Below are 23,619 nucleotides of genomic sequence, written 5' to 3' on the forward strand. Positions count from 1 at the left end.
TTGAATTGTGAATGAACACCCATTTCAGGGATGTCAGGTGTGGGGGGAGCAGTAAAGAGGACAGCCACAAACCCTAAATCCTCAGGCTGAAGGGAAGCCAATGAAAAAGCCTGGAAGACAAGACCAGGGAGGAGGAGGAGAACCTGGGGAGCAGCGTGTTGGGCCACTACAAGAAAAGAATGCTTCCAGAAGAAGAAGGTGTTCAATGACACAGAAAGAAATAAAAGGAGACTTCTTTATTTGGAAAAAAAAATGTCCCTGAGACCTTGAAATAGCACTTTCAGTAGCATGGTGAAGCCCAAACCAGACTTGGGCAGCTAACAGAAGGGAATGTCCTTCACTTCTTTCATGCAATTAATAACCTACCTTCTACACACAATGAACTGTTATATATAATGTGTCTGAGCACGTGTATGTCTATATACATATGTACACAGATACATACACATATGTATATTTAAGGTATATTAATCACCGTTCAATGATTAAATATTTTTCTCTCACTTAAAAAAAATAATTGCAAACTTAGAAACTGACTTGTTATCCCAAGGAAAATTGTGAGATGTGCCAATACAGGGAAAAGAAGGCAAACTTAACAGTTTTTGAGAGACACTTTTGTTAGAGTTTCTGAGATGCTTCATTCATTCTCTGAGTGAATTTCATTCTTTGTCTTTCTCTCCTTGCAGTGGAATGGAGCATATCTAAAGACTTTTGTCCTTTGGCTGGAGAAATCATCATGGAAAACCTGCAGACCCTGAGATGCACAATCATGGGACTTAAAACGGTAAAGGCCAAATGTTCCCATTAGGCTTCCCATTTCCCTGCCCCTGATGTTTGTGCTGGGATTTGGGTAGCAAATGCCTACTCTGGAAGCAACTGCCAACACCCAGTCCTCTGGCAACAACTGCCACTCGTTAAGTGTGATATGTCTGGTATCCATAATCTGAACCCCACAAAGGGGTAAGCAGACAGCATGAACCACTTTGTAAGTTGCCATGTTCTACAGACATCAGAAAAAAACTGGCCTCATACAAGCCTTGAAAGCTGCTGCTTTCTGGATCACAGTCTAATCTTCAGGGGGGATCAAAGGCTCTGAGAGATCCAATTTTGACTCTCTGTCTGATGGTAAAAATAACAGCCTCCACTAACCCTCACCCCCATAGTCTCAGTTGAGATCAGTCATCTATTGGAGTCATACAATTTCCTGAGAGAAATCCTTTTCCCTTGATTAAAAAAAAAAATCTGTCTAAATCTGCTTTCACAGAAAAGAAACTATATATGGTGGCACTACATTTCTCAGTAATCTGAACCAATTTAAACTGTGAATGAAAAACTGGAAGAAACTGTGTTTATTTGTTTAACAAATTTAAACTCAAACATTAATTATTTATAGAACTATAAACCATATGAGCATATGAAATGTAAAAAATAAAAACAGCTAGCAAATCAGTTCATCCTGGAACAAATCCTGTATCTCCTCAAATAATTAAAATGCAACAAAACAATCATCAAAATCTTTTTAATAAAAACTGTTTAAGGTATACTTAAATCTGTATTTTTTTGCTCCAATTTAAATAATATCTGAGGACCTTTCTATTTAAAAGTGAGAATTTTCTTGCTTTTGCTGTCATTCTTCTAAAAGATTTGACCTTTAAAATGGTTATCTGCAAAGTGTGATCCTGAAACCTAGCATTAAAAAGCTGCATTAGGTTGCATCTCTTCAAGTCTGAACCAGCTTATTCTAATAGAAGTCTTGGTGATTGGGTCACCACCACGGAATCTGGACTTTTAGTCCTAATCACATGTCTACACCAGGGGCCAACAGTGTGGATTACCAGAGCAAACAAACCCCTGAGTGGGTGGCCCCCAGAGATGCTATCGGCAGGAGACTGCTTCCCAACCCTATAGCTCACATGATGGAAGAGGGCCAGAAGAGAACCCTAGGGAATTTCCTTTGCTTAAAAGAAAAAGTGATATTGTGATAAAAATGGAAAACTCTCCACAGAGAGTTTCTCTAATATTTGAACTAATTTTTATAGGGATTAGTTTTTCCACTTGGTCATCCAATGAGAGCAATTCAGACACTATCCTAATCACATAAAAGCCTAGAAGTAGACTGACACTTATGCAGAATCGCCATAACCCTGAAGTCCAAGGAAACCTATTTCTAATGTTAAAAAAATTAGCTTTATAATATGGTAAGGCCAAAATTATTAAAACTTCTAGCAAAAAAAAGGCACTATAAAGATGCGGTGATTTTATTTTTTGTTTTCTGAGGTTTTTTTGTTTTGTTTTTTTTACTTCAAACGCTGTTTTACAATTTTCACAAGCAATGTTTTATCAAATGCTGGCTTCAAAAATGCCTCTTTGGGTTCACTGGGGGAAAAAATGAGCATCTCAAAGCAAAAATATAAAACCATATAAAACATTTAAAAGAAAAAAAAAAAAAAACATTTAAAAGATTATAAGTAAGCAAACAACTCGTAAATTTTTAGTGTCATAAGACATTAAAGAATATAAGCCATTGTTTTAAAAGATGGTTTTAAAACTGAAGTGAAATCAAAGAATTTTAAAGTTTTAATAGCTAAGTAAATATATTTATTGTAGCATTATTTATTGTGGCATAAAATGTGGAAACAATCTGAATGTTCACCAGTGGGGGGTATTGGTTAAATAAATGACAGTATTTGCCCACAGTGAAGTACTATGCAGACACTAAATGAATGAACCAGATCTTTGATTTACTAATCTGAAAAGATATTCATTGTAACTTGTTAATTTTAAAAGAAGTCGATCAGCTAATAAAAGTGATGGTGACTGCCTCTAGGGAGGGGTAAACAAGGAGAAGGAGGTGAGAAATTGCTGTTTTGGGTAAACCTTGCAGAATTGTGTGTGACTTTTAATAATTAGTATATAATTCAGGGGAAGGAAAAAAGTAATTATGACATTCCAATTTTGAAAAAAGAAAGCTCACAGAAACTGAGGGCACCCCAAAGATATGTATTAACTACACATAAACGTAATAGGAAAAGCTAGAGAGCTAAAGCATGGCTAGTGGATTTCCCAATGGATCAATGAGTTAATAAGACACAGGAATCTGCTTCTAAAGTAAAACTGATTCAATACAATCCCTAATGCATACATTCTATTTCGATACTTTTCAGGGCCAACGGTATTTTGTTCAAGTCTCGGCTTATAACATGAAAGGATGGGGACCTGCTCAGACCACAGTACCAGCATGTGCCTCGCCTTCTAGTAGGTGGTGAACTCTCTCAAGCCTGGCCACAGGCTCCAACTCCCCCTTCATCCATCCTCAGGATACCATTGACATTCCCTCTCCCCACTGCTTGGGACTACTAACAAGACCTCCTCAGAGTAGCAACTGGTTCACATAATGAATGATTCCTCTACAGAAATGTTCCCCTTGGGAGGCAACTAGATAGAATGAAAAGAGAGGGAATTTGGAACCAGCAAGATTGAATTCAATACCCATGATACCATTTATTCGCTGCGTGGCCTTCAAAAGTTCCTTAAACTCTCTGCATCTATAGAATCCAATCCTACCTTTCCCAAGGCTTTCATGGGGATGTGGTGAATCACACGGAGTGGCTGGCCCATTCTAGCTCTCCTCTCTCCTCCTGACCTCCTTACCCCCATCAAATTGATAAGAGAATGAGATACAGCAAATCTTAATTACCTGACATTCCATCAGAAGAAAAAGCTTTCTAACAGGCACTCTGCTATACTCTGCTTTAAATATATGACATTTGTAATGGTGGCTGAAAACCCCCAGCAAAAGCCTCTTCTAATCACTTGAAGATTAATAATTTATGTATAGTATTTTGGTAGCTACTAACCACAAAATTTAATTAACCAGAAGAAATGTCTCTAGATATACCATGATAGATTTTTCTGTATAATTGAGCCTATTACTCTGAATTTGTTTTCATTTTTAAAAAAACCTTCACGACTGTGATAGTTCAAAATGATATCATATGCTTCTTGTAAGAGTGCAAACTTCTACTTCCTTTGTGTGACAATTTGCCACAATAAGAACAGCCATTTCTTGTACCCCATAATTATTTATCTAGGAATCTAGAGTAAAGTAACAAACGTAGACAAACAATTATGAACAAATATGCACACTACAGCAGTGTATCAATATAGTGAGATACCGTGTATGGTAGGGAGAACAAATATCCAATATTAATTCAGTGGTTAAATAAAGTATGATATATACATATCCACATTATAGAACAAAATACAACCACTAAAAATGGTGTTTAAAAAAATCATTGTGTAGAAAACTCCTACTTTATAAGTTTTATGTAAAAACATAACACAAAAATATTTTTAACATATTTAAGCTGTAAGTTTGATTATTATTAGGTAGGCCTGTATGCACATAACTATCAATATTTGACAGTGGATATTTGGGTTATAAGATCATGGGCTCTTTAATTGTCTTTTTTATATATTTACGTACTTTTCATGTTTTGTAACAACTCTTTACCTAAGATCAACCAAGAATCAGGTGGCATGTTATGGGCTTTCATCAGTGTCTCACTGAATCCTCACCCAAGTCCTTCATCATGTTTCTGTTTTGTGGATAAGTACCATCATCTTCATCATCTGCATCACTCTGAACATCAGAGCCAACTTCTATATGTTGTAAGACTTCTTATATGCTGGGCATTAATCTAAGAACTTTACATGGATCGACTCATTTAATCTCCATAACAGACCTATTAAGGTGGTTTTTTAAAAAAAAAAAGATTTTTTTTTATTATTTATTCATGAGAGACACAGAGAGAGAGAGAGAGAGAGAGAGGCAGAGACACAGGCAGAGGGGAAGCAGGGTTCATGCAGGGAGCCTAACAAGGGACTAGATCCTGGGTCTCCAGGATCAAACCCTGGACTGAAGGCGGCGCTAAACCGCTGAGCCACCCAGGCTGCCCTAAGGTGGTTTTTATTAATAGTCCCAGTTTACTGGTAAGGGAACTATTTACATAGAGGCACATGCATACATAGAGCCCAACATCACAAAATTAACAAGCACTGAAGTCAGGCCCAAACCCTATGGCCCTTGTTCTTAACCACTATGCTGTCCTCCACTATTAAAAAGGAAATTGGGGCTCAGAGAGGATGCTGCTTTGCCCAAAGTCACAACTCTTGTATGTGGCTGAGCCAGGATTCAAGCCTGAACTGATCAAGCCCATTCCATGTCTCCTCTGCTGTGGGAACTAGTGCCCTGCTATCAGGCAGACAAGGAGACTAAGAGCCAGCCAGCCAACCATTCCTGACTACTGTTTCTAAGTGGATTCACATACCTACACCAGGTGATACAGGGCTTTAAACCACAGACACCAGAGATCTTGAAGGCCCCTGAGTCCCATAGGCATTGAATGATTTAATTATTCCAGTCTTGTTTGGACATCTTTCTTATTAAAGACACCAGAAACACAAACTGAAAATAGTGCAAGATTAAGATACTAAGGGGAAAAATCTAGAATTCTTGGCGGGGGTGGGGGTGGGGGTGGAGAAGAGTATATATTATTGTAGATGAAGGGATAGAAGGGACAGAAAAAAGAAAAAAAAAAAGTGTCAGTTGACCTGAGAGTGGGACAGGGGAAAACTACCCACTCCAAATGCAAATTCTGATCTGCATATGGATACATTTACTTATAAGCATCAGACATTCTATAAACTTCAAATTCTTTTTTTTTTAATTTATTTTTTATTGGTGTTCAATTTACTAACATACAGAATAACACCCAGTGCCCGTCACCCATTCACTCCCACCCCCCGCCCTCCTCCCCTTCTACCACCCCTAGTTCGTTTCCCAGAGTTAGCAGTCTTTACGTTCTGTCTCCCTTTCTGATATTTCCCACACATTTCTTCTCCCTTCCCTTATATTCCCTTTCACTATTATTTATATTCCCCAAATGAATGAGAACATATAATGTTTGTCCTTCTCCGACTGACTTACTTCACTCAGCATAATACCCTCCAGTTCCATCCACGTTGAAGCAAATGGTGGGTATTTGTCATTTCTAATAGCTGAGTAATATTCCATTGTATACATAAACCACATCTTCTTTATCCGTTCATCTTTCGTTGGACACCGAGGCTCCTTCCACAGTTTGGCTATCGTGGCCATTGCTGCTATAAACATCGGGGTGCAGGTGTCCCGGCGTTTCATTGCATTTGTATCTTTGGGGTAAATCCCCAACAGTGCAATTGCTGGGTCGTAGGGCAGGTCTATTTTTAACTGTTTGAGGAACCTCCACACAGTTTTCCAGAGTGGCTGCACCAGTTCACATTCCCACCAACAGTGTAAGAGGGTTCCCTTTTCTCCGCATCCTCTCCAACATTTGTTGTTTCCTGCCTTGTTAATTTTCCCCATTCTCACTGGTGTGAGGTGGTATCTCATTGTAGTTTTGATTTGTATTTCCCTGATGGCAAGTGATGCAGAGCATTTTCTCATATGCATGTTGGCCATGTCTATGTCTTCCTCTGTGAGATTTCTGTTCATGTCTTTTGCCCATTTCATGATTGGATTGTTTGTTTCTTTGGTGTTGAGTTTAATAAGTTCTTTATAGATCTTGGAAACTAGCCCTTTATCTGATATGTCATTTGCAAAGATCTTCTCCCATTCTGTAGGTTGTCTTTGAGTTTTGTTGACTGTATCCTTTGCTGTGCAAAAGCTTCTTATCTTGATGAAGTCCCAATAGTTCATTTTTGCTTTTGTTTCTTTTGCCTTCGTGGATGTATCTTGCAAGAAGTTACTATGGCCGAGTTCAAAAAGGGTGTTGCCTGTGTTCTTCTCTAGGATTTTGATGGAATCTTGTCTCACATTTAGATCTTTCATCCATTTTGAGTTTATCTTTGTGTATGGTGAAAGAGAGTGGTCTAGTTTCATTCTTCTGCATGTGGATGTCCAATTTTCCCAGCACCATTTATTGAAGAGACGGTCTTTCTTCCAATGGATAGTCTTTCCTCCTTTATCGAATATTAGTTGCCCATAAAGTTCAGGGTCCACTTCTGGATTCTCTATTCTGTTCCACTGATCTATGTGTCTGTTTTTGTGCCAGTACCACACTGTCTTGATGACCACAGCTTTGTAGTACAACCTGAAATCTGGCATTGTGATGCCCCCAGATATGGTTTTCTTTTTTAAAATTCCCCTGGCTATTCAGGGTCTTTTCTGATTCCACACAAATCTTAAAATAATTTGTTCTAACTCTCTGAAGAAAGTCCATGGTATTTTGATAGGGATTGCATTAAACGTGTATATTGCCCTGGGTAACATTGACATTTTCACAATATTAATTCTGCCAATCCATGAGCATGGAATATTTTTCCATCTCTTTGTGTCTTCCTCAATTTCTTTCAGAAGTGTTCTATTAAACTTCAAATTCTAATCAGACACTCTCCTTCACAGCCTATTTGAAAGGGCTTTCTCCAGAATGACAAGAATAGTTGTCCAGGACTGGGAAGAGTCACTTATTACTTGCTAATTAACAGAGCAAATGGCAATGCTTTCTAAAATGGCCCATTTGACTAGTAGGGATGTCTGGCAAAGCACTAAAATCCAAATATGTCATTATAGGTGCTGCAGACATGCCATATCACTTGGAAAAGAACAATATAAAAACACTCTGGCTCTATTTATAAACAGAGTATGACATTGTGATGCAACATATATCAGTATTCAGATATTTACTAGAGGACAATGTATTCTAACATGACAGAGTAATTGAAAATTTGGTAATATGTTCCAGTAAGCTATAAAACTTTTTTTAATATTTTTTACAAAAGGCCTTAATGTGTTTTTATAGACTTATGTTATATGGTATGGTACATAATAAGAGAAAAGGACCCAGACAGGCTTGTCTGAGTTACGATCAGGAAAGCCCTGATATCGCCAGTGAATGTGAGCTCTGCATTGTGTTGCAATTGAAGTGTCTCATTACCAGAACAGTGAACTGTATTATGTGGCACAATCTGCTCTTTTCCTACCACACTAAGTTTATTCCTGTCAGGTTCCTGATTTCTTAATATATTTTCAATTTTCTCCCTCATCCCTAAAGTCTCCTATTTTATGTAGTCGTCAGAACCTTCCAAACATCTATGAGAAAAACTCATTCTTTCCAAAAACCTTGGCATCATGTCCAGTGCTCACTTGGGCTGCAATTTAGCATTAGTAATTTTCAAATGTATCATAAAGTCATCAGCTTGAGCTTGCCTCTGATGTAATAGGGCTTAGCCTGCAAGAGCCAGCTCCATTTCACCTCCCCTTGCATTGATGGCAGTATTAACACTCATTAGAATGTATTAGCATGTGCAGGGCCACATAATAACTCAGCCACCCAGAAGTCTTATTCAAGCAAACGTATCTCCTTTTATCATGAGCACTAAAGATGCACTCACCCAACTGAGGGAACAAAACCATAATGGCCTTTGGGACTCCATACTAGCAGCATTTATGATCACTGTGCCCAGATACCAGGGACACTGCAGGTAAGACCAAGGGTCACTTGGAGTTTGATTCCTCAGACATTTCCAAATTTCCTGGTAAAAGCACCTTTCCTAGCCCAGTCTACCTGAACACCACCCTTCTATTCACAATGCCTCACCAACATTTAATGAGTGTCCCTGCTGTGCCCAGAATGGTGCTTTACTTACACTATTTTTTTAAACTTCAAATCACCTTAAAAAAAAAAAGATTTATTTATTCATAAGAGACACAAAAAGAGAGGCAGAGACATAGCAGAGGCAGAAGCAGAAGCAGACTCCCTGCGGGGAGTCCAATGTGGGACTCCATCCTAGGACCCTGAGATCATGCCTTGAGCTGAAGGCAGACGCTCAACCACTGAGCCACCCAGGCATCCCTTAAACAACCTTTTAAAAAATACTTGAAAACTCACTTTACAAAGAAGAAACCTGAGGCAAAGAGAAATTAAGTCACGGTTTCTGCCCACAAGGAACAGAGTCTACAGAAGGCACCTATGCCAATTCTCTGTCTCCAGAGTTGACCACAACTAAGCCACACCACACACACTCCAACCAAGCTCTGACCCTCCTTCCCAAAAGAAACAAAAAAAAAAAAAAAAAAAAAAACCAAAACAAAACAAACGTGTTCACGGTATAAGGAAATGAGCGCTATATGGGGGAAGGGGGGGCATGAGACTACATTATGGTCCTGGCTCTGCCTTAGACAAGCTAAGTAACATAGAACTGGAATGGTTCTCTCTGGGCCTCAGTCTTCTGAGAGGTAAAATGGAGCTGGGTAACTGGATGAGGGTAGAAAGGAGGAAGGGTTCGAAAATCTCTGAGGCCTCCTCCTTCATAGGGAATCATCTGACAGGGTAAGAAATGTTTCCATACTCACTACACTACACTCTTCATCAGTGAATTCCCTCCTTTTTTAACTTATGATTTACATCATGCCATATACAGGCATTGCGCTGGATATCTAATAAACCTCTCATTTAATCCTCACAAAAAATCCTGCAAGGTAGATACTGTGTTCAGTTTTCAGAGTACAGAGCAAAGGCCCCATCAGCATAAGTTTAGTGCCTTACAGACACTGAGCCAGGATTCACACCCAGGCTTATCTGACTCCTGAACCTGTGTTCTTTCTAACTGTGCCATACTATTAGGCATTGGATGGACCCATGAGTGATGTTTTTACCTAACTTTCACCATCAGGACAGCTGCATTAAGTTTCTGAACAACGGAGACTCCATATATTAAAATAAATCTGTGGGGAGGGAATGTGAAACTGCTTCAATTAGAATTTAAGCCTCATATATACTCATGAACTAACCAGCTTTACTAGAAAAGAATGACTAGCATTTTTAGAGAAAGCATTTCAACCAAGAAGCACTTTTAAAAGGTTCAGAGAGTAAAAGTGAGGTAGGGGCAGATAGAAGAAAGGATGGACTATGAAGTGACAGATCCACTGAAAAAAAATAACCCAGAGTTGGAGACAGCAGAATTACCATCTTGACATTAGTCCCATATGGGTTATTACTCTTGATATCATTATAGCCAAATGGAATGAAAATAGAAGGGGGAGAAAAATCTCAGTGGGTATTGCAATTTAAATTTGCCATGTAAGCTAATACTGTATATTTAGAGACTGAGCAGACAGGGTGGTTGGTGGCTCGGAGTATGTGCAGGGGTTGCTGTGCCAGCTAACCAAAGCAGACATTCATTAGAGCAAAATGTAGATTTCCATTTCTTGGCATCTGACGTGGGCTCTTTCCTTGGAAAGAAATGTCAATTTGGCCAAAAGTGTGAAACCTACAATAAAAGCATTGGGACTGTGGATTTCATCTAGTCTGCACATTCCCACCCCTTTCTTTCCTACTGTGGAAATCCAGTTGTGATTTGGGGTGCTCAGTGGAGAGGTAGCAGGGGAGATGATTAGGACCTGGGATGCTGAAAAGGAGGCTAAGGAGCTGAGGAGGGGAAACGACTCCCAGAGTCCCTGATTTCTTTTGGCCTTCAGTTACCACTTTCTCTTCCCCTAAAACTGCCCAACACAAAAAAACCAACCATAATTGCTGTTTTGCACAGGGCCCTGAACTATGGCAGCCCCAAACCTTTGGCACTGCCTGCCAGCCGTGCAAGTGCTGGGTGCTTATCTGGAGTCCAAGGGAGTGTGAGTAGAACCCAGCTCCTGATGCAGTGCCTCAGGGGAGAGGCCTCTTCCCACATTAAAATTTCACTGTTTGTTTCTTTTGTTCATAGACTGGAAAGACTATGACGACAGAGAGCCCAGACACAGGGGACAGAGTGAAGTTTTGGAAGGTCTGCTGCAGCAGGTCCGAGCCCTTCATCAGCATTATAGCTGCCGGGGTAAGGATAAAAATCTGTGCTGGGCCATGGACTGAGGTCTCCGTGGCGCCGGTAATGTTAGCAGTTTCCTAACTGGGTCATACCTTCTCATTCATCAGGGAAAGAGAGATATTAATATTTGTACATCTGGAATCACTTTACAGCACTATCTTGCTTTAACCCTTCAGAAGAGACTTCCCTCTCCTTCATTCCCTTGGTCTCTTATTCTCTCACACCCTCTCTCCACACAAACAGTTTGAAAAAAAGCTCAAGAAAAACAGCAGCTGCTATTATTCCCTTCCCTTTGAATTTTCCCTTCATAAAACTCTCACAAAACTCAGTGTGCTGGGTCTTTGGGATATTCACCCTCAAACTTTTCAGCCCCAAAGAAAACTCCATGAGCATCCCTGAGGAAGTTTAGCCAATTTTAACCACAAGAAACCTTCATGCATATTTGCAATAAAGTTTGCAATGCAATTTGACACCCACTATCTCTTTCTCATCTTTGTTTTGGCAACTAATGCTAAAGCTAAGTGACTTGACCAAGGTCACAAAGCGAGGAAAAGACAGAATCAGGATCACTGTCTCTAAGTGCAGTCTCCCGCCCTTAACATAAGGACTGGGCACTAGATATGGATCTCACCCTGAATTTTAACCTGCCCTGTACTACTGCTTAGGAGAAAGTGGAGCACACATCTCTAGACCTAGCCAACTATACCCAGAGAATCTCTGAGAAGCTTTTAAAAACTTCCTTTCTATTTGGGCTATTCAAATGGGACAGGGTCAGGTTTCTGATCTGTGTAATGATTCGTGGAACAGGCACTTAGTTTTATTTGGAGAATGAAAGCCTCCATAAAGTTTTCGTTTTCCATGCTCCTTCACCCATCAGATCCCAACTGCATTGCACTCTCTAGATTCAGGGCACAGCTGGGCCAGCTAGGTAAGAAATCCATGGCTGAAACCTAAGAGATGCTAACTGAGTCTGAACCAGGTATAAAAAATCATACTTGGCATTAGCAAACAGTTGGTCCCAATTACTGTATAGCTATAACAACAGGGCTCTTCAGAAATATTGGCCATAGCTAGAAATGAAGACAAGAGTTTGCAAGAAAATAATATTCTTTTAATGAGTGGCTCATTAGAAAATGTAAATGTGCATGGAAGAAGCTGAGAAGGAAATCCAAGTGGGTTTTATTCACAAATCTGTAAAAAACTTTACCCAGACCATGGCCTTAATGATTCCACACTGACCAAAGTACACCCAAGTTCTCTGTTACCAGGACTCCTTTAACCAGGCCAGTCATTATTGAGGCTCTGTTCTCTCCACTACCTCTCCATCATCCCCCTGCCAGTTGGTTCTTATATGGCAGGGAAAGGTAATAAAGCAAATGACTAGATGATTCCTTGCAATTCACAAGCCACTTCACTTCATGCTTGGTCCTTACCAGAGGAAGAAAGCTAAAACTACTCATGAAAATGAGGGGTTTTCATATTATCTGAGGATTTAGATACTCTCCCCATTACTACTAGGTTACTATCTAATAAACAAGAAACAATTATCTAGAGAGCCCAATTATTTCAATAGCTCCCATTCAACTTTTATCATGTATATGCTATTCACTGACAGAGATGTAAATATGCAATGTCAGAAAATATTTAAGTAAGGGATAAGTAGAACTTCCCAAAAAGGAAAATTATTTTTTATATTGAAATGTACTCTGGACACATAAACAAGTACCCAAAATGTTTTTTTGATTTTTAAAATGCCCAGCTGAAAAAAGGGTCTCTGGTCAGTAAGTTTGGAAAATCTGGCATTATATATCCCTTTCCTGGAAATTTAAAATCAGCATTACAATATTAAAGAGTCTAATAAAGAAACATTTTGACTTTGGTTAACCAAGCATTTTCCAAATTTATTTGTAAAGCCATTGTAAAACTTTTTTCACAGAGTTAGTGTTCCCAGGTACAGACTTTGGGAAATGCTGACCTGTAATATGCCAACTTAAAGGAAATTACCTCATATCAAAAAAAAAAAAAAAAAAAAAAAAGAACAACTTTAAGATAATTTAACATTACATTACTCTAAGTCTAAAATGATAAATCAAGGATAATTAAGTATTACATACAGAAAAACCACAAAATTGATATTTGAAATACTCAACTACAAGAGGGAGGCAAACCAGAAAATAGACTCTTACCTACAGAGAACAAACTGAGGGTTACTGGTGGGAGAGGAGGAGGGGCTAGATGGGGGTGCGGAGGGCGGGATGGATATTAAGGAGGGCATGTGTTGTGAGAAGCACTCGGTGTTGCATGTTAAGAATCACTGATTTCTACTCCTGAAACCAATATTACACTGTACTGATAAATCCTAGAATTAAAGTGTAATCATTGACTCCATTGTAATGAGCCTGGAGTGCTCAGTAAATACACAGCATATTCCAAATGCAGAAATAATAATAAAACAGCCCTTCTACTACCAAAGCCCTACATGGGAGATAACAAAACCGACATTAATTTCTGTATTTTGGCTAAAGAAGTGGCCACAGTTAACCTGCATGTTCAGTACTGGGATACAAATTCAACGGAGATGTGGAGCAGCCTTTATTATTCAGTTTATGCCCTGACATGCATAATGAGTAATAAAGAAGCCAGTTGTGTTCATCATGGCAGTGCCCTGTGGGAATGAATTTCAATTATCATCCAATTTTTCAGCTGGCAAACATTAACTGAAACACAGCCTACTATGTGTCAGGTGCTAAACATATCAATATGAATAAAATAAACTCTGTATGTGCCAAGCACTTAAAAGCTAAAGAATTACTGCATTCGGAGTCCAGAAAACCGACCACTGTTCCAGAGCCCTGAGCTACATAGAGACATAAGTCAGAAGCCACTGTATCAATGGCTCAGTGTGTCAGTATAGACCTTGAATCAGTCAAGATGAGCTATATATCATGCTGCAGTAACCAAATGACTCCTTAAATATTTATTTCTTCCACAAGCTATAGGTCTACCACTGTCAGCTGAAAGCTGTCCTTTTGTGTTATCATCCTTTCTCTAGAAATATTTATCAGCACTCATGGAAGAAGGAAAAGAAACTCTTGAATATCTCATATGGACATTCAAAATTCATTGGCCAGAACTGGGCACATGGCTACACCCAACCACAGGGTTTCAAAAAATGAAATTCTTTCATGTGCCCAGAATGGAGAAGACTCAGAATATTTAACATTTACACGGGCCCCTTTCCCAGCTAGTAGTAGTATTTCTCAATTTTCTTTTTTTTTTTTTCAGTTTAATCTTTAATTGATGTTTATATGATTATAATGTGAGAGTTGTCTTAGCATAAGCAGCTAAGATCATAGATTAGCTGGGTTCAAATTCAGACTGGACATTTACTAGCTGTGTGACCTTGTGCAATTACCTACTCTGGCTATAACTCAGTTTTGCTCACCTGTAAAATGCAGAGCAGAGTCTGCTTCAGATTTTCTCTCCCTTTTCCTCCCACTTGTGATGTCTCTCTCTCTCTCTCTCTCGAAATCTTTAAAAAAAAATTATACTTATCAGCCATTCTTTAAGGACTGAGTGACTTTAAATAAGTAAAGCACTTAAGAGCTTTATTATTTAGAAAAAGCAATTCCTCCCATTCTCCATTTTTTATTTCCCAAAGACAATCAATTCTTTTAGCCAATTCTTTTGATATTTTACTCATCTCTCTAAATAACATGTTTCTACTGCTAATCTTTCATTTTTTTAAAATTTGAGGCATTACAATCACTAAGATGATTTTTCCCCTCTGCTCTCTTAACTTGCACAATCCCTACCCTTTGTCCTCCTAATAATGTATTTGTATCATAATTTTAGTAAGATCAATATTTATTGCTTACATTATAATGGTCACTTAATTCTATGATTATTTTCCTTTCCTGGATAACTTTTTGTTCTCCCTGTATTTAAAAATCATATTTTATTGTATGTTTTATTGTTTTTCTATGTGGTTATAACTAATTCATCCCCACACTATTCTGCAATTCTGTCAATCTTCTCTCAATCAATCAAATATAATAGTACTGTTTCAACTGCATCTTCTTGAAGAAACCTCTCCAAGCCCTGTGACCTGCTCCAACCTAGACTGGTTGCTGGCTGCCTGTGTCTGGTGCACAGCTGGCATCTTAGGACTACTCTGGCACCCTCCAACACTGGATTGTTTATTTTTGTATTATAGGTCTTACTTTTTTTGGTTAGTCCTTCATTGTGGTGGAATCCTTACTCTAGTCATTTCCTGAGAGGATTCTTAGGAGCTAACTTTTGGATACACTGTCCAAAAATGCATTTGTTCTACCTACCATTTATTTAAGGTTTCAGATAAGTACAGAATCCTTGGTTGAAATAATTGTCAGGTTTTGAAGGAGTTGCTTTGTTCTTTTCTAGCATTCAGTGCTGAGAAGTCTGATGTCATTCTGATTCCAGAGGTTTTATAGGATACCTTTTTTTTTTCTTCTCTGGAAGGTTTTTAAGTTTCTTTTTAATTAACATCAATACTCTAAACTCTGCTTTGATATTTCTTCATGTCGCTGAATAACATGTTTTATTGCTAATTCTTGATTTTTTTTTTAAGTTTGAGGCATTATCTAAGGAAGGATGATTTTCCTTTTTTCCCCTCCCCCCCTCTTACATGCACATTACCATTCCAACCCCTTATCCTCTTAATATATTGAATAATACAAAAAAAGGAATGCCGTAGTGTGGGTGTATTGTTTGTTGTGCTAAGGACCTGGCAAACCCTTTCAATATGGGAAGCTATACCCTTCAACTATGGGATATATTCCTGTATGTTAATTATTTAAGTATGTCTCTCCCTCTTTTTTCTATGCTCTCTCCTACCAGATCTCATAGTTTGATGTGGAACCTCCTAGGTTAGCCAGTTAATTTCTCTTCTATTTTCCATCCCTATGTCCTTATGCTCTCTCTCAGAGATTTCTGCAACCTTATTTTCTAAGCTTTCTACTGAGTTTTTCAGTTTTTGATACTATATTTTTTAATTTCCAGTACTCTCTTTTATTCTCTGAGTATTTCTCTTAGATTTCTATTCTTTTTACAAGGACACAGTGCCTTTGTTTCTCTCTCAGGCTATTAATGATAGGCTTCATTTCTTTTTATAGTTTCTTCTCTCAGCATTGTCTCCTCTCTAAATTGCTCTTTTATTTTTTATTTTGGCCTCTGTCTTTCCTATTAGATGCTTTTCACATCTGCCTGGTGATCTTTGGATGTTCACTGAGAATTAAGAAAGAGAGTCAATAGCTGTTGGGGAGCTCTGGGTACATGGATAGGGCTCTTTATCTATATAGATATAGCCTATCACTGTAAGCATGATCTGGCATGGCCTTTTCTTTAAGAAACCAAGGAAAGCAATGTCAGAAGCTTTGGGTGAATTCTCTTAGTCTAGTCAGAGTCTCCAGAAAGGTTTTTTCCAATGTCCTTAATGGAGGGTGTAAGTTTGAGTATCAATGTTCTGAGAGCCTGGTGGGGAAATAACCTATAGTGGAAATTTTCATTTAATCCACCTGTTTTGGGTACAGTACTACCATCCCACCCCCACTTTTAACTGTACTCCATGTCTGCCACTCTAGAAACCCATTTTTATGTTTTTCAGAGAATAAGCCACTAGAGCTTTTTTTCTAGAGTGGAGAAGGGGCATTTGTTCAGCTATACAGGTTAGAGGAGAAGATCCAGAAGTCCAACTGCTTTTTAAACATCCCTCTTATTTTAGCTCCATACTCATCCCCCACTTTCAGCAGTATGTGGTACCCAAGGGGTGAATCGGGTTACTTCTCAGTCTTCTCCACCGCTGGCTTAGGATTCATCTTTCTCAAGTCTGCTAAATCCATCTGTTCATCTGCTTTCCAACTACCAAAGTTCACTTGCTTTTGTTTCCTTTCCCATCTCTTTGTCTTTATAGATTTATGTAGTTTCCTTCTTTTTTTTAATTCTTTTTACTCTGGTTTGAGTGAGATTTAGGAAGTATGTAATAGAATATGTTCAATATGCTGCCTTTAACCGGAAGTCTCAGCAGCATCATTTTCAAGCACAGTATGACCAGCCAAATTCATGTTCAAGTCAGAAAAAAATGTTTTTGTTTTGTTCTGCCAGGAATAACCATTCCCAGCACTAGCTTGAAGCTGGCATGAAAGTTTGTGTCAGCTTATTCCCAACTGGTCCTATAGGATCATAGGCAGAGCCATACTAGGCCTCAGCCACAGGCTATTGCCCAGCTTTCCACACCAAAAAGCAGTGACACAAACCATATTCTCACCCCAGTGACATCTGTCTGAAGTTTGGTGATGACCCCCAACAACCTCAGCTTCTCTTGATTATACAGAATATGAGAATTGAAATCAGTGATCATTTAGCTCAGCTCCATGGAGTACTATTTTAAAAACTATCTGGGGAAGCCTGCAAGTTTTATCAGTGAAATCTCTAGGTCGTAAATAGAAGGGATAAACAGAAGCAATGAATGATCTGCTCACCAATGTAGCCACCGAACCTTGCACATAGTAGTGTACAGAAAAATATTTGTTTAGCAAACTAATGTCTCCATTTTTCTGGTACTGGCTTTTTATTCTTGAGCAATCCATTTTAACCTCTCAATCTCAGTTTCTTCTTCTGAATAATAACAATCATACCTATGCGTACAACTATTTTTGTAAGCCAACATATACACTGGAAAAAATTGCCCCAGAATGCTAGCAGCAGTTGAACTAAAGTGGCAAGATGATATGGGTGGAGTTTTGTTCTTTTTATCTATTTTCCAGACTTTCTGTAATGTGCCTATATCAACTGTATAATGAAAAAAAAATTAATGGAATATGTAGACAAACGAGAAGAGCTTTGCCAGCACTGAGAAATGTGTGAATATTAAAGGCAATGGGAGGAGGGCAAAGATTTTATTCCATTTATTTTTATCCTACATTATAATAAATCACTCATCTGGAAAATATAAACAAAATGCCTAAGTAGTTTCCCTTGGAGTTATAAATGTTACTAATCTCCAACATTTTTGAGGAACTGATCATTAATTGAAGTAACCACTGGCAACTCAAGAGATGAACTTTTTGTAGTAATGAATGAGCTGAAATCCTACATGAACTGAGGATAAGTGACACCAATGGCATGGGGAAGAGGAAGGCAGGAAGGTGGGAAGAAGGTACTAGGAGTGTTATACTGCCAATGGAATTTACACTGTATTTTTTTTTCTGTGTTTCAGAAACTTCAAAATTACAAACCACAGGCCGCAAGCAGTCAGTCTCAAGGAGCCTGAAACACCTATTCCATTCCTCAAATAAGTTTGTGAAGACTTTAAAACGGTGGGTCCTATGAAGCTTTTCCAGTAGGTCTTCATTTCTCAGGAATCAGCTGGTTTGGATTCTTAGTAGAAAGTTGGTGACTGGGTGATGATGGGCACTGAGGGGGGCACTTGACGGGATGAGCACTGGGTGTTATGCTATATGTTGGCAAATTGAACTCCAATAAAAAAAAAATACCAAAAAAAAAAAAAAAAAGAAAGTTGGTACAAATTTTTCCTTTTTGTTATTAAAAGAGTAGAAATTCACTTTTCTCTGAGAATTTGGGCAAGATAATAATTTCACTGAGTTCTAGCCTGTGAACATGTGGCTCATAGGTATATTTTAAATGATCTTTTATCATCACCAAAAATATATTTTTCCATGATTCAAGCTTGGCAGAGGTGACACATGGAGACAATTTTTTATTTTACTTTTGTTTTTTAGGGGACTCTACATAGCCGTTATATTTTATTACAAAGACAATATGTTAGTCACCAACGAAGATCAAATACCGATTGTTGAAATTGATGACTCTCACACCAGTTCCATTACACAAGATTTTCTGTGGTTCACAAAGGTATACTACTCGGTTCTGATTTCATTTTCCCCCAGTTTGCACCAATGTTTCTTTGCATAAATCTCAGAAACCTTTGTTGAGGAGTCTTCAGTGATCAAAGTATTGGGGTGGGAGTAAATTATCTCAAAGGTCTTCTTTCAGCCCTGATATGCCCTGTGCCATAAAAAAAATGCCAAAGTAGCATCTACACTACATTTTCAAAGCAAAGAAGCTTGCGCCCTGTCAGATTGTGTCTCCACTATTCTGAGTTATGGGATCATTTGGCAAAGACTAAAATGTGGATCTGACTATTTCATTAACATTCAGATCTTTTTCCAATTGGATAGAGATCAAAAAGTTGTTTTGCATGTATCTGAAAATGGACTGGAGAACAAACATCAGGGGTCAGGTTTCCTTTTCCCTGCTTTTTGCTTTGATGCCACAACCTAAATCATGTACTGGCTTGGATGATGATATGACCTCGTGACTTTTTTTGCAGCTGTCTTGTATGTGGGAAGATATAAGGTGGTTAAGACAAAGCGTACCTATTTCCATGTCCTCATCCACAGTGCTGCAAACTCGGCAGAAGATGCTCACAGCAACAGCCCAGCTACAGGTGAGGGGCCAGGCTTCAATCCAGATTCCCACAGAAATCTTAAAAAGCTTGGTCAGCTTGGTTACCAAGTCCACCTGGAAAGGAAAAGGATGGTCTTCCTTCTCTTTCAGATCCCTAAGAATATAAAGGCTTCTTAGGCAGTCTGAGCTGCACATCTGTTCACGTAGGGAAACTGTGCCTTTGGCAATTTCCTGGACAAGGAGCAAGGGTCTCTCTTCAAGAGTCTAGGAGTGACCCCCTAAACAAGAGGTGAGACTTGAGTTCTGGATTTGATATTAATCAGTCAACTCATTTCTCATTTCTGGGCCTCAGTTTCATCACTTGTAAAATAAGAGGAGTTTGACTCAATCACAGGACAAACCCTTGCTGCTCTGGTATCCTGTGCATCTATGAGCACATAGAGATGGAAAGAGAGACCAGCAGATATTTTGAATAATTTCTTCACTTGATCTTTTGTTAAAGCACAGGAATTTGCATATATTTTTGCTTACTTTATGGAAAAAAAGAAAAGGAAAAGAAAAGAAGACAAATGGCAAAAAAAAAAAAAAAAAAAAAAGAAGACAAGCTAGCTCTTAGAAGCTTACCTTTAATCCCAAATTTATTCATCCTTCCTTCTATATTATTAACCTAATCAGATCAGGTTCCCAAGTCCAACAAGAACATTTGTAGGTTACAAAGCCCCTCTCATAAATGACACTGAATTTTAACCAAGTTCTTCTGGGTTTTCCTTTCACTGTTTTCTATTATCTGAATTTGTGGTTCTAGCTATACAGAATTGGAAGTTTTTAAGAGATCACTGAACTTTTATCAGTGATGGGTATTTACCTACAAAGCTGTCAGTTACATAAACCCCAGAAATACACATAACAGGAATCTATGTAAGCTATGTTTGGCCAGGCCATACCAGCCAAGGCATAAAAATAGGATCATAACAAAAAAAAAAAAAAAAAATTCTGTGGCTCCACCCCCACCAGCAATTACAGGAACTTCATTTCTTGACCCACACAATAATAACAATTCAACCACCTGAAATAGTAACAATTATTGTGCTGCTATTATAATTCTGAAAGGCAACTCTTACTCCTTCTGTGCTACACTTCATTGCATAAACAGGTTACTGCCTGTGTGCTGAGCTGCCTCAGAGATTTTAGCAAACAGTGGGCTCTATTTCAACTCACTCTTGGCTACAAAATTTTCTTCAACTCAAGGAAAAGTTCTTGGAGCTGGGCCATGATGACTGTACTGAATTCAAAGTGTCCCTTCCTTTCATCACTAATCAGCCTTAGGTGGAACAAGCCACTGCACCTCAAACTGCTCTTTCCCTAGGATAAAGCCACCTCATTCTCAGGAGGCTCTTTGGTACCTTAGATAAGTTCTTTCTCAAGAGACTCAGGCACCTTAGCGGATTCTTCATTAACCCACCATAGAGCCCAGACATGCTTGGATCACACTGAACAAGCTTAGAATTTCAAATGGGCCTCTTTATTTCTAGAACACATCCATTTCATATCAGTAACATGAGAAGGGTCTGGCTGTCATAGCCAGTGAAGCTAGATGCTGAGGTGGTAGAGAGAAGTCATGATGGTCAGTATCCCCCTACTCAACTACTCCCATTGCAATAGTTCTTGGATTTCCCTGGCCCCCAATGTATTGACCCCACCACTTTTCATAATTTATCAACCCCCTTCTGATGCCATTTCCTTCTTTGTCCAGCTTAGATTCCTTGGCCCATTCTAATCACTCCCTTGAAAATATTCTAAATGTCTGGCTGCTGTCTCCCCCCATATTATTAAAGAAAAATTCCAAGCCTGGATGAATCCAACATGTCTACACTGGATTATTTGCACACTACTGCATAAAAGTCACCAAAAAAGGAGGCTGGTTTTGTTGTTGTTGTTGTTGTTAAATTTATGGCTATAATTCTCACATATGTTACCTAGTGATCACATTCCATCTCTCTACTAACTTCACTTTCCCAAACTATAAGGCAACTATTTAAAACTTTCTCTTACACCTCTATCCCTTCCCCACACTCTCCATCCCCATATCAGGTGATGACTTCACTGTATAATTCATTAAGAAAATAAATTGGAATTCTTTTCCCATTACCAACTTACAAAGCCTCCTGGCATTGATCTTTCTCTTTCATTGCTCTTATTACAATAGTATTCGTTGGATAAATCAATCTATTTGTCCAACCCCTGCACCCTGAAGATCACACTTGGGGGTACTCTTATTAAAAAAAAAAAGGATCACAGAAATGTACCCTCATGCCATAGTCACCACCTGAATAGTTCACCAGCCCTGCATGGTGACCAGCACCTCACAGTGCTCAGTAAATAGTTACCCTTTACAGTGCCCATCAAAGGCCAGAGCACTGCTATGCATTCCCTTCCCTACTTCACATTTCTGTTCACCTGCTTAAATAACAGGAGTCATTGTCAAATTTATTTATTTATTTATTTATTTATTTATTTATTTATTTATATCCTATTGCCCAAACTATTTGCTGATCTTTAGGATGAAAATGTCTGAAAATTGTGAACCCACCTTTGATGTTTAGGTAGTGAGAGGGAAATAAATGACAAGGCACAGAAACACACCTCACAAGAGGAAGAAAACTGAATTTGGGAAAATTGCTACTTAATATTTCAGGTCTCTTTGCTAAACTAACATTTTTTACAATGTTATGAGGAAAATAAAAGTGCATTCTTAAATAGCTTGATTGGCATCAGCCATACATAAATCCTGTGGACCTACCTCTGGTATATTTCACTGTACTGTCCTCTCCTTTCCAGTATCACTACCACTGCCTGATTACCCCAATTACATCAAAAGCCTCCAAAGTCATGCTCCTGCTTCCAGTATTCTATATATTGTGTATACACACACACACACACACACACACACACACTCTAATCCATTCTCCACACTTCTGCCAGAGTAGCCAAAAAAGATTCTGACCACATCATGCCCTGACTCATGCTCTTTCAAGAGCGGCTCTTTATCCCCACCATCACCATCTTTCTCCTCCTCCTGTTTCCACAGCACACTGACTTGCCTTCATTACAGTGCATACCAACCACTGAGCACCAGGTGCCTTATATTCCAATTTCTGCTCTATAGTGAAGTCCTTTAATACATAATAATAAGTAATAATTACAAAACAACTTTTATTTCACAGAATACATTCCAGGCACTGTGATAAGTGCTTTACAAACTATATCTCACTTAATCTCCACCCACTACACCCTAATGAGAAATTTTTTTTAAAGATTTTATTTATTTATTCATGAGAGACACAGAGAACAAAAGAGAGAGAGAGAGAGAGGCAGAGATACAGGCAGAGACGCAGGCAGAGGGAGAAGCAGGCTCTATGCAGGGAGCCCGATGCAGGACTCCCATCTCGGGGCTCCAGGATCACGCCCTGGGCTGAAGGCAGGCACTAAACTGCTGAGGCACCCAGGGATCCCCAGGAAGTAGTATTATTGATAATCATTTAACAAATGGTAAAACTGAGGACTAGAAAGGTTATATAATTTGCCCAAGGTCATATTAATAGGAAGTAGCACAATCTGGATACAAATCAAGATCTATATAACTCTAAAGCCTACATTCTTTCCAATACTTTTATCATCTTATTATGTGTTCATTTACAAAAAGCATACAAAAAATTTAAATAGAAGAAATTATCCACATAGTTTGAAAAGTCAAAATAGTCTATCCTGAATCATTTGAAGCTGATTTAGGAGAAGTGGACTTAGATTTATTTGAAAGAAAGTAAAGTATGAATTAATTAATTGATTAATATGACCTAAGGAGGAAGAAAAACAATTATCTGCCATCATTTGGATTAAAAATAATAAGATGAGAAAACCTGTACCCCACACTGTTTTTTCCACCCTTAGGAAAATGACAGAGTCCCCAACGGGCAGAAGTGTACACTGCTTTCACATTGAGGGTTATCTGAAATACTTATCCTCAAAATAAGTAATTATCTCACACTGAGGATTGGTTACATTAAACTTTCTTTCTCCATTACCTTCAGAAATTAGTGCTAGTGAGTAAAATCCAGGTAACAACTTATGAATACCATGTCTTTTTCATTTTTCAGAAGAGGGATAAAGGTTTCCCCATAATTTAACTGTCCTTTTCTAGGCCTTAATATCTCTACTCTGGATTTCCTTCAACTTCCCATGTCCCCCAAGCTGCTTAAATAGTGTGCTTATCTGTCTAAGGCTTATTGATAGTCC

At 38.5% G+C, this 23,619-nt stretch overlaps 1 protein-coding gene across 2 annotated transcripts in view; it reads left to right on the plus strand.

Moving 5' to 3' along the window:
• Positions 1-23,619, plus strand: part of ANKFN1 (ankyrin repeat and fibronectin type III domain containing 1) — a 293,015-nt gene that overhangs the window by 220,869 nt on the left and 48,527 nt on the right. For both annotated transcript variants that reach the window (XM_038547805.1, XM_038547804.1), the window contains exons 8-13: positions 687-784; positions 3,165-3,255; positions 10,762-10,869; positions 18,116-18,215; positions 18,639-18,771; positions 19,250-19,366. In XM_038547805.1, the coding sequence (XP_038403733.1) occupies positions 687-784; positions 3,165-3,255; positions 10,762-10,869; positions 18,116-18,215; positions 18,639-18,771; positions 19,250-19,366 (647 nt within the window). The remainder of the gene's footprint in view (positions 1-686; positions 785-3,164; positions 3,256-10,761; positions 10,870-18,115; positions 18,216-18,638; positions 18,772-19,249; positions 19,367-23,619) is intronic.

Source organism: Canis lupus, chromosome 9 (genome assembly GCF_011100685.1).
Source record: "Canis lupus familiaris isolate Mischka breed German Shepherd chromosome 9, alternate assembly UU_Cfam_GSD_1.0, whole genome shotgun sequence".
NCBI lineage: Eukaryota > Metazoa > Chordata > Mammalia > Carnivora > Canidae > Canis > Canis lupus.